Source organism: Tupaia chinensis, unplaced genomic scaffold, assembly GCF_000334495.1.
Source record: "Tupaia chinensis unplaced genomic scaffold, TupChi_1.0 Scaffold000548_1, whole genome shotgun sequence".
In the NCBI taxonomy this organism is placed as follows: Eukaryota; Metazoa; Chordata; class Mammalia; order Scandentia; family Tupaiidae; genus Tupaia; species Tupaia belangeri.
This window is the reverse complement of record NW_006160060.1, coordinates 1,826,099-1,837,058: the sequence shown is the minus strand read 5'-3', so window position 1 is coordinate 1,837,058 and position 10,960 is coordinate 1,826,099. Positions and strand designations below refer to the sequence as shown.

At 65.4% G+C, this 10,960-nt stretch overlaps 1 protein-coding gene across 2 annotated transcripts in view; it reads left to right on the top strand.

Annotated features, from left to right (window-relative positions):
• TAFA5 (TAFA chemokine like family member 5) overlaps positions 1 to 10,960 on the top strand; it is a 102,163-nt gene that overhangs the window by 29,604 nt on the left and 61,599 nt on the right. For both annotated transcript variants that reach the window (XM_006157599.3, XM_027775341.1), the window contains exon 2: positions 7,328 to 7,477. In XM_006157599.3, coding sequence (XP_006157661.1) covers positions 7,328 to 7,477 — 150 coding nt within the window. The remainder of the gene's footprint in view (positions 1 to 7,327; positions 7,478 to 10,960) is intronic.

The window sequence follows — 10,960 nt, the reverse complement described above, 5'->3', positions numbered from 1 at the left end:
CCTGTGCCTCCCGTGACCACCCACTCTCAGGCCCAGAACAGCCTGCGTCTACACTCTGGCAGTTCTGTGGTCCAGGTCTGAAGGACTCTGCTGAGCGCATTGGCGCAGGCTCCTGTGGCAGGCTGGTGGGGGGCCCTGCTCTGCAGCTTCCTGGGCCAGGCCCCTCCTCCGCCTCAGTCGCGCCCCTTCCTCTGCAACCAGACCCCACGCCCCCAAATCTGGTCCCTTGGACCGGCAGGAAATTCCTGAGCCCTGTATCACCTCCTTCGCCACAGGGCGGGGCCACCCCTTGACAGAGTCCTGGCACAGGCCCTGGGGCAGCCCATCGGCACTTCAGGCACTTCCTCCTTTACTTCCGGAAGCCGTGCCTTCCGGGTGGGTGGCCTCACCCTGTGACAAGGGGCCCTTTGGCCCTGTAGCCCATGGCGCCCTGGCTGCTGGGAACCAGGCTCACTTCCACCCTCCTGCCGCTTGATAGCCACGGTCCTTCTCCCCACCCACCTGCCCTGAATCAGGTGTGGACTGAGGGTCTCTGAACCAAGATGCAAGAGTGTCCTCTGTCCTCCCTGCTGACTTGGGAGATGCGTCAGGCCACTGCCTGCCCTTCATCCCAGCCCTTTGACTGTCCGGGGCAGGACAGGGTCATACTCAGAGGCCCGTGGCGAGCCACCATGTCTGAGTCAAGCTGCCTCTGGCCCTGGGGACTCGTGTGTCTCTGAGCTTGGCACCCTTCTCCATTGGGGGTGTCTTGGGCAGAGCGAGGTGCCGGGATGGTGAGGCCCCCCGTCCCCATCACTGTGGGGACAGCCCAAGGTCCAGATCATGTCCCTGTGCCCCCATACAATGAGCCCCTCCCTGCCCCAGGCCCTCCTCCCAGGTCAGCGGCTTCTGTGTTCCTGCAAGGATGCAGCCGTGTCTGATGGCCATGCTGGGAGCCGAGGCCACAGGCGGGAGGGGCGGGCAGAGTTTCCTCGAACCACGGCTCCATGCTGAGCTTGGTTCTAGGGCCAGGGTCCCTTTGAGCCTTGCAGGGCCGGTTGGTCTCCCTGTTGTGCTCATTGGCCCAGTGGGCCTGGGCATATCTCCCAGAGACACGTGGGCAGGAGTGACCGTCCCCGGGCTCCATCAGCTTGCGTCCCCTCTGTGGCTGTGTCTGGCACGGGGTGACGCGCTGCTTCGTCCCTGGGGCAGTGCCACCTCAGCCTGTGCTGTCCGCCTGCCACGTCTCCGTGTCCCTGGGGCGGCCACATCCATGCACCCTCGTCTCCTGAGCAGGTGCCCCTGAGATGTTGTGGGGCCGCGCAGTGCTGGGGTCTGGCCAGTGACCGGGAAGTGACCTCGGGTGCCTTACCTCTTTAGCCTGAGAGTCTTCCCCGGGGCAGGGCTGGGAGTTGCTGATCCAGCTCGTCTTCAGCTGGCCAGCCCGGCAGGTCGAGGCAGCGACACAGCTGGACGGGCCCCATGTCCCCAGCACCTGCCGATCCGGGAGAGCTCTCCCAGCCCCTCTCTGTCCATACCGTCTCACCTCCTGTGGCCGTGTGGTCCTCAGCTGCCCTGAGAGCTCCTCAGGGTGGGCTTCACGGTCTGCCATGTCCGTGGGCTCCTTGACGAACTGCCGAGGAGAGCTCGCTGCAAGGACCGCACAGCAGACTCTGGCGTGCTGACTCAGGTGTCGCGAATCACTGCCCGTCGGCTGTAACGTGTCCTGTGGCCTTTATTCCTCATCCTGAGCATCTGCGCGATGGAGGCTGGAACTCACTAGTGGGCCCTGAAGTCCGAGTGAGGCGCGGACCCCGAAACCGGCACTGAATCCAAGTGACGCTTGTCCCGCCACAGCAAGAGGCCGCGTGGTGCCGCTTACCACCAGCCCAGCTGCCACCACTAGCTGCCTCTGAACCCCAGGCACCCCCTGCACTGGCGGTGGAGGCTGGAGATGCCCGGGCCACGAGGCCGCCGTGCAGGGACAGGGCTGGCCGCCATGCTCAGCTGGCGCTGTGGCTGACACCCTCTGGCGCTGTCGTCCTGGAAGGGGCAGCTGTGCCCGCGGAGGACACTCCAGGGCAGGGTGAGAGGGAGCAGGCCCCGGGATGCAGAGGGCCAGACTTTGGGCCCTCCTGGCCCCCTGGCCTATGACACCAGTGTGGTCAGCCTGGTGTTCTGGGCAGCGGCAAGGTGCCCTGGCAGGTAGCAGGTGCTCAGATCCCGCCCGGCCTCACCGTTGTGCATGGTGCCCTTTGTTGCCCAGAGGTGCCCGAGCTATGGCCCAGGTGTGCTAGAGAGGGGACAGTGTGGCCTGTTCCCCTGCTGTGTTCCTACACTGACACCCACCCGGACGTCCCGTGCTGGCCCTGAGGGGGCAGCTGCTCCTGACGCAGACATGATGAGCAGGCGGGCCCGTTTCGGATCCTGACTGTCCTGCGTCCCCGGCAGCTTCCATAGACACCTGCTCCCCACAGCACTGACCATCACCTGCCTCCCAAGGCCCCCAACACTCCCAGGAAGCCCTGAGCCAGGCTGCTCACGGCAAGTGCCCCAGAGCCATCAACTTCTGAGGCAGAAAGCCTGCAGTTCTCCCCGGAGCCCACGTCTCCCGTGTCGTATGGGAGCTGGGCCCAACTGCACAAGATGAACCCTCTCAGTAGCTGTTTCAGGACCTGTGGCCCTCCCTCTGCAGCTCCTGCGGGCTTCCTGGTGCCACCTGCCGCCTGGATCTGTCTCCCCTCCTCACTCCCAGTGGCAGAACCAGCTTCTCACCTGGCCCCACTCTATCCCTGGCCCTGGTCCTCCAATCCTGGGCCCTGCCCCCTGCTGAGCCCTGACACACACCCCCTCCCAGACCCTCCTGACCCAGGTCCCACCCCCTGAAACCTGGCCCCGCCCCTTCTGAGCCCTGGCTCTGCCAGTGGGCAGGGTGGGCTGAGGAGGCCCCTGCCCGGCCCACCTTGAGATGCAGGCTGGTCTGTGCGACTGAGGAGGCCCCTTCCTGGCCCACCTTGAGATGCAGGCTGGTCTGTGCACGCCCACCCCCAGGGATCCAAGGCCGGTGGCAGAGTGGCCTAGAGGGGACCTGGCCTCAGCCCCTCCCCCACCCCCAGAAGAGCCCTCGCTTTGCAGGCAGCTGGGACTCTGGGCCTGTGTTGTGCCAACCTGCCTGCACTGCCTAGGTGCGCCTCCTGCCCCGTCAACGCATGGCCCACTCAGACCGCAGGCAGCTGGGACGGGGACAGCAAACGTGTCCCCAGGCTCCTCTCCTGCCCAGGAGGCCCCGGGGCCACCCCATATTCTCCCATCCCCAGCCACCCAGCAGGAGAGGCGACCTCCTGAGCTGTGGCTATGTAGTCCTCAGGAACAGTGATAAATGCACTGGCCACACAGGGCTGTGGAAGGCCTGACGCAGCCGCCCAGACCCTGTCCAGCCCAGTGACCAGTCTGCTGTGCCCCTCCCAGGTGGGGACAACGCTGGGCTTGTAGCCCGCCCTGTGTCACTGCCCCAGGGAGTTCAGTGTGGCCCAGTCGGGCGAGATGTGAGCTGTTGGTCACCCCACTGTGCCGCGGCTGCCCAGCAGGGACGGCGTCTGAGAGACAGAGGCACTGGGCCGGCGGTCACTGGGAGCTGACTTGGGGTGTGCACATGCTGGCCTGCAGAAGCCCCTGGCACAGACACTCGGGCTCACTGAGCAGGATGGCCTGGCCGCTCCGCTCCACCGGGGTGGCCTCTGGAACATGGGTCTTCCTGTTGGCTCAGCGACAGCCATCTGGCCCCCAGGGCAGGATGGACGGGGTGGGCGGAAGGCTGGCACTCCCGTGCATTTCTGCAGAGTTGGGCGTGGAGTCTGAGCGTGCAGGGCCTCCCCCAGCTGCATGGCTCTCAATGGACCTGAGCTCACCCCGAGCGGGAGAACCCTCTGGACAAGGCCGTCCGCTCCCTGCACGGGGCCAGGTTTTCTCCCTCGTTCAGAGGCAGGAGTGGAGCGGAGAGAGCCTACCTGTCCCAGCCAGCGGCAGCCCTGCTGCCCTGGGGAGGTGGATGCCCATCTGTCTGAGTCTGGGCCGTGTCACCGTGGCTACGCTGGCTGTGGGAGTTCCTGGGGTTGGCTGGCTCCAGCTCTGAGGCAGCACCATGGCTGTGGAAGGGTCTCTGAGGGGCCAGGTGCAGAGCCGCCATCTCCCCGAGCAGGCAGTGGTATGCAGTCACGGGCTGCTGCCCCCGTGGTGTCAGGAGCGGTCAGGAGAGGCCGTCCCTGGAGGCAGAGGGATTTTTCCCTTTTTATAATCCTGTCACCTAGTGTTTATTAAAGCCCCCACCAAGCCATGGCAACGTCCCCATGTTCTCAGGTGAAGCTGCTTTTCTGTCTGCTGTGTGCTGAGTCGTGTCCCCGGGTCCTGCCTGTGCGCCCTTCTTTGGAAATAGGGTCTTCGTGAGGTGCGTCGTCGTGGCGAGGTCCCAAGGGTGTGCCTGCTGCTCTCAGGAGGGTGAGGCCCTCGGGTGAGTGGGGAGAAAGCCGGGCAGAGAGGCCCTTCACACCTTGAGCCGGAGTTTGCCGAAGTCACTGTCAGAAGGTTCTGAGGTCACCTCCGAAGCAGTGTGATCAGTCTGTGGGCTCAGGGATGTCAGGAGCTGCCTGTGTGGGGCGCTCCTCCTCTAGAGCACACGTTGGTGGATCTGCAGCTACAGTGGGGGCCTATGGCCTTGTCAACCCAGAGCCCACACTTTGCGGTCCGTGGGACGTGGCCTGCATCCCCAGTGTCTGAGGGGGAGACAGCCAGCAGCTGTCGTGGGGCGCTCGGCTCAGCTGTTCCTGGCTTGCTTCTCAGGGACCTTCCCAGTGGGTCCACTGTGGACAGGCCCCCAGCTCTGGGGTGATGCACGCCCAGGCCTGGTGATGAGGTAGGCGGTGGGTCGGGGGTCCGCTAGCCTGGTCGTGGCCAGGCTCTGGGCGGGACACCTTCTGACTGCTTGGCGTTCCCTCCAGCTCGGCGCCCCGTCCCTGGGCTAGGCCAGCCACAGTGGGTGGACGGCTCCGTGCACCCACCCCATCCCAGGCCACCTTGAAGAGGCAGCTGGCCCGAGGTGGCCTGGACCCCGTGAGTCTCTGCTGGACACGGCCGTCACAGAGGTGTGTGGGTCAAGGTGGACAACACGGCCTGGAACCACCGCGGCCTGTGAACCCCAGAGCTCACCCAGCAGGAGGGCGGGAGCCCCAACTGCATCAGGGGACGCTCGTGCATCACAGCACCTGTCCGCCGCACCCGGGTCAGCGCAGGTGCGCATCTGTCCGTAGTCTGCCTCCTGGCACCACCGTGGTTACGGAAGGGGTCTGCACGACCCCGAGTGCCCGCTGGCCGGTCACCTGCCTGCTCAGTTGCACACCCGTCCATCTTTGGAGAAGCTCATGGTTCGTTGAGATGAGCTAGAGAGCGCTCAGACGCCCACGGCCTGGGGGAGGTGGCTGCGCTGGGACCCCGGTGTCGCCCGTCTGGGTTGGGGGGGAGGCCTGGGCTGTTAGGGATGGGGCTGCCATCCTCAGAGGCCCCACTGCCCATTCTCTGCTCTGAGCCTGTGTCCGCGTCCTGAGCCACACAGTGGCCATGCGCCCGCCAGCCCTGCCTGGTGGGTCTGGGGACATCTTAGCAGCTCCCTCCGGAGCCTTGCCCTGTGCTGTGGGCACACAGGGCCGGGCAGGCATGTTCGGAGTCCGCTGGAGCTGTCCCATGTCTCCCGGGTACTCCCAGGCCCGGGAAACCTCAGCCTGAGTGCCGGACCAACGGAGCCCAGCGGCCGCTCTGCCCACCGGACCTGCCAGACCTGCACCTGCTGGCCTGGGCCAGGCCGGGCTGGGACCAGGGTGACAGTGGCAGTACTGTGGGGCGGCTGCCTAGAGGGGCAGGTGTCGTGATGGTAACACGGGAGGCATGTGGATAAGGGTCCTGGGCTGCAGCCACAGGAGCTGCCCACCGTCTCCTGCCCACGCCCTGCTGTACCTACCACCACCCTCCTGGGGTCACCTCCACGCCCTTGTTCTGAGCCCCCATTGTCCCTGCATTACCATGCTGGCTGGGTCCCCAGGACTGGGCGTCTCATGCCACCTCCCCCAAGCGTGAGAACCCCTGAGGGCAAGAGGCCGTGGCTTTGCTCTCGGTCCAGGCCGGGCCCTGTGCAGAGGACAGGAGGCCGTCGGTGCTGGCTCTTCTCGATGAGTGGCGGGGCGCCCCGGGGAAAGGCCCGGCCGCGTGTGCTGAGTGGGCTGCGTGGCCAAGGGGCCACCTGTGCTCTCCCTGAGGGCAGATGTGGCAGTACCGACCGACTGGCCGAGACACCTCTGTCCTCCCGGGGGGGCTTGTCCCCTTGACTGCCTGTCACACCCTCACGTGCCAGCACGCCGTTCAGCACCCGCTGGCGGCAGAGGAACGTTCTACAGTCCAGCCTTCCTGCCGTCCCCCTCGTCCCGAGGTGCCTGCCGCATTGGCCCAGTAGAGAGATGGGCTGTTTCCAGATCCAGGGCACAAGTGGAGGCCGAGGAGCCATGTGAGCTGTCACCTGGCAGCCCAGTGTCGCTTCTCTGCACACGTTGGGCCACCTGACCCTGAGCACGGCCCCCCACGTCGTGCTGCCATGAGCTGTCCGTGGTTAGGAGAGGGGTGTGGGCTACGGCCGTGTAGCCCGTGTGTACCAGTGTGTGCCCTCTCTTCGTGGACACGTGCACCCCAGAGAACGTCTCCCCATGCACCTGCATGTTTCATGTGTGGCCATGTTGCATCCTTGGGAGCCCGTGTGCACCTGTGTGAGGTCTGCCCCAGGTCCACCACCGGCTTGTGTGTGCATGCGTGTGTGTGAGCGGCGTGCCACTGCGTGCTTCCTGCCGTTCACACGTGCAGTGGGTCCTCACCTCCCTGCGTGGTAACGTGGTGAGTGGCGGCTCCTGCAGGTGGCCACTGCCTGGCCTGGAGCGACCCGATAGCGTCTGCTACCTCCTGACCCACCTGCCAGCACGGGCAGGGCTGCACCTGAGGACGGAGCCGGGGACGCAGCGTGGTGGGGACGCTGACCTCGGCTGTTGCTCCTTCCTCAGACCTAAGCGAGCGGGCACCCGACTCCTCCTGGGGTCCTGGCCCTCTCATTTCTGGGCACAACAAAGACATGACATTGGTTTGCTCAGCTCCATGCCAAGGGGTGTGGGCCTAGCCCTCGTGGAGCCCGTGGGCGGCCTCTCAGTGGTTTGAGCAGTTCCCCTGCGGTGGCATGGGCGGGCCTCGGCCTGGACGCTGGGTGGGTGGCCACTGCCCTGCCGGCCATGTTCCTCAGTCTGCGTCTGCTCCTCTCTCACAGGTCAGCTGGCCGCCGGCACCTGTGAAATCGTGACCCTGGACAGGGACAGCAGCCAGCCGCGGAGGACGATCGCCCGGCAGACGGCGCGCTGCGCATGCAGGAAGGGGCAGATCGCCGGCACCACGAGAGCCCGGCCCGCCTGCGTGGATGGTAAGAGCCCGGCCCAGTGCCACGTGGACTGAGCACACAGGAGCCCCCCAGGAGGTCCCCAAGGCAGCAGTGAGATAGGTCCCCGCAGGCACTTCATCGTGACCAAGCCTGCGGGCGATGACAGCTCGTGCAACTGAGGACCCCATACAGGCCCTGGGAGGCGTGGTGGCCAGGGGCCGAGGTCTCCAGGCATAGCAGGGTCTGGTCTCTGCCACACTGGCCTGTAGGAGAGGACCCGGCCAAGGCCAAGCTGTCAAGCTGTGCAGTGAGAGGGAGGTGTCCTGGCAGGGTCGATGTGGGACGCCCCAGGCCTCCTGGGGACCCGTTACCTGCATTCACGTGTGTCTGGCTGAGGCCGTGCAACGTGCTGCCTTCCTGCACCATCACGACTGCAGCCAGTGGCCTGAGGGGCTCCTGGGAGGCACATGAGACTCTGAATATTTTGTGCATTGGTGGTAGTGAGCGCGTGTGTGCATGGTGGCGGGGCAGGTCCCTCCACACAGACCCGCGGATCGCCCTCCCAGCCGTTCCCGGCTTCCATCTCATCGGGCGCCATGTCCCACTGTGCCCGGTGTGCCTGGCCAGTTGGGCACCTGAGCCCACAGCCTCAGCGTCCAGCCCCGTGGCCCAGAGCACCTAGGTCAGACTGAGAAGGGCTTGTGTCCTCCCTTGCGTGGTGTACACTCAAGAAGGACACTTCAGCCAGGCTGCCAGCGGGGAGTGGGGACTGTCCTGAGGAGCAAAGCCACGAACTGCTGGTCTCCAAGCGTGGAGGGGCTTTGCAGCTGCCAAGAGACCTGCCCTCCAGCCGGCCAGCCTGCTAGGTGCACTGTGGGAGTCCTCACCGCGACGGGGCTGCTACTCACAGCACAGCCCAGCCTGGGACCCCGGCAGGCCCTCCCCAGCCATGATGGTCGGGTGTTGGCCCCAGCCAGAGGCTGCCAGGGCCTGCATGGAGGGTAGGCAATAGAACCAGGCAGAACCTCACCAGCTGTGACCAGGACAGATGGGGGTCCCTCTGGAGTGGACACGGCAGGCCCATGGGGCTGAGTGGGGGCACACCTCACCCTGGAGTGTGGGGGCCTTGACCCCAGCACAGAGGGAGGCCCCAGCTTAGGAAGGGTGGGTGGGAATGGCGGAGCACCCTCGGGGCTCATGAGGCCTCCTCCTGAGGTGGAGGGACTGTGGACCTGGGCTGCAGTGGCCATTCCCTAGAACCGTGGCGCAGGCTGGGCTCCAGGCGGAGAGGAGGCGCTGCAGTAGCCATGGCGACAGTGGCCCTGGAGGGGCAGGTGCTGGCAGACAGGCTGCCCGAGGCAGCAGCGTGCAGGAGTGGGGGCCATGCTGGCCCAGCGGCGTCTCGGGCCTGGCATGGACATCAGGGCGGTGGTCTTAACCTCCTGCACCCAGAGAGTCCTGGCGTCTCGGGTGGGCTTGTCACCCAGTGCCCAGGTCCCTCCTGCTGTCAGCTCCCTGGGCTGTTGGGAGCCAGCGCGGGATGCCTTGGGACAGCGGTCTCCCGGTCTCTGGTGTGGGACACCCAGGGTCCCCCAGAGCTGGGGTCTCTGGTTGCTGCTCCAGCGTCCGGGCCCGAACTCCACGCCACTCTGCCCCTGGTGCTGTGGAGCCTGGAGCTGTGACGTGGCGACTGTGACAGGCTGACTGGCAGGCTGCTGCGTGCAGGTCCGAGGTGGCGAGGCAGTGGTGGTGGCTCTGTGACACATATCATGCCATCGTGACGCGGGAGGGCGCTGTGATAAACTGGGCCAGTGAGGCCATCAGTCTGCCTGCACCCAGACCAGCCTGTGCTGGAAGGGCCCGTGGAACCCACGATTCGGGGGCTGGGAGGGGCCAAGGATGGGGCTGATGCGGTTGCCAGTCTGCCCAGTGTCACGTGTGCCAGAGACTGCTGAGGCAGTGAGGCTGCCGGGACCAGGCAGGGAGGTGCAGCCAGGTGGTCTCCAGTGGGTAGGGGGTGGGCAGGGCCTGGGACTCTGGCCAATGGGGAACAGCCCTGGCTGGCAAGCCTCCATGAGGGAGATGTGGGTGGGGCATTGAGGGATGAAGAGGGGTTCACCAGAAAAGCTGCTCTTTGTGAAAGGTGGGAGCTGGTGATAAGAGAGGGCACCCGGGGGCCGGCCTCCTTGGGTTCATTTCTGGGCCAGCTTGCAGCCTGTGCTAGATGGCACAGTGGCCCTCTGACCTGCTGCTCTGCCCTAGGCCTCCTGGGCTCCGTGCGGTCTGGCCCAGTGTGGACTTCGACTGGCGACATGCCTGGGCTCCCAGGAAGACTTGGTGTCTGAGGGATGTGGGCTCTCAACTGACCTGCCCTCACCGTCTCTCTGGGCACCAGGTAGCACCCACACTCCTGCCCTGAAAGACTCTGCGAATGTCCAGGATACCTCAGGGCCTTCATTCTGCCAGCCCCAGATCCTGGGCACACGCGGGCCAGATTACCGGCATCCCCATCCCCATGGTGGGGTCAGTTCCCGCCGCAGCACCCTGGAGTCGGCGAGCTCCCCTGGGGCGCCAGGCCTGCCCTCCTGGTGACTTGCCTGGTTCTTTCCTGGGCTGGGAACGGGGGACTCTGGACCCTCCATCCAGAGCCAGTGTCTCTGCCTCCTCGTCTCCGTCTCTGTCTGCTCCAGGAGCTGGTGGGGTTGGGGTCCAGACTGAGGACGAATGCCTCTGGGCCTGCTCGTCTGAAACCCCATGCATTCCCCTCTCCCATGAGGCTCCCCATACCCCAGGAGCTGGGTCCCAGGGAGGCCAGGCACATTCCTCAGCTAGAGCTTTCTGCACAGCGGGCATTTTCCAGGCCGCCGTCTAATTTAATTTTTGCTTTTCTGTTTTCTTGCTCTGTGTGCATAATAAGTTTCCGCACGTGTGACTCGTGTCTGCAACAGAAAACTGGTGCCGTCTTGGTCGGGTTTGAATCAGGATGTTTTCTGCTAGCCCTGCCGTGCTCAGTGACACAGGAGCTGGCAGCACGGGACTGGCCTGCCCCTGCTCCCCTGCACGTCTGCATGGAAGGGGACAGTTCAGCCATCCCTGCCTGCTCGCTCGCTCCCTGGGTGGACCCTCGCGGAGTAGGGCAGGTGTGCATGTAGCTCTGAGTCACCTGCTGGTGGACCCAGCTCTGGGTGCTGGAGCCGAGATTGCAGGGCCCCGGAATACTCACTCCCTGCTGCCCCGGACCTTCCAGGGAGGCCTCCATGAGGGAGATGTGAGTGGGGCATTGAGGGATGAAGAGGGGTTCACCAGAAAAGCTGCTCTTTGTGAAAGGTGGGAGCTGGTGGTAAGAGAGGGCACCCGGGGGCCGGCCTCCTTGGGTTCGTTTCTGGGCCAGCTTGCAGCCTGTGTTCAGTGGCACAGTGGCCCTCTGACCTGCCTGACAGCTTGTCCAGCTCATGGGACCAGCAGGGACAGATGCAGAGACAAGCCAGCACATGCTGTCGGCCTCTCTGCCTTTCACTGGGCACC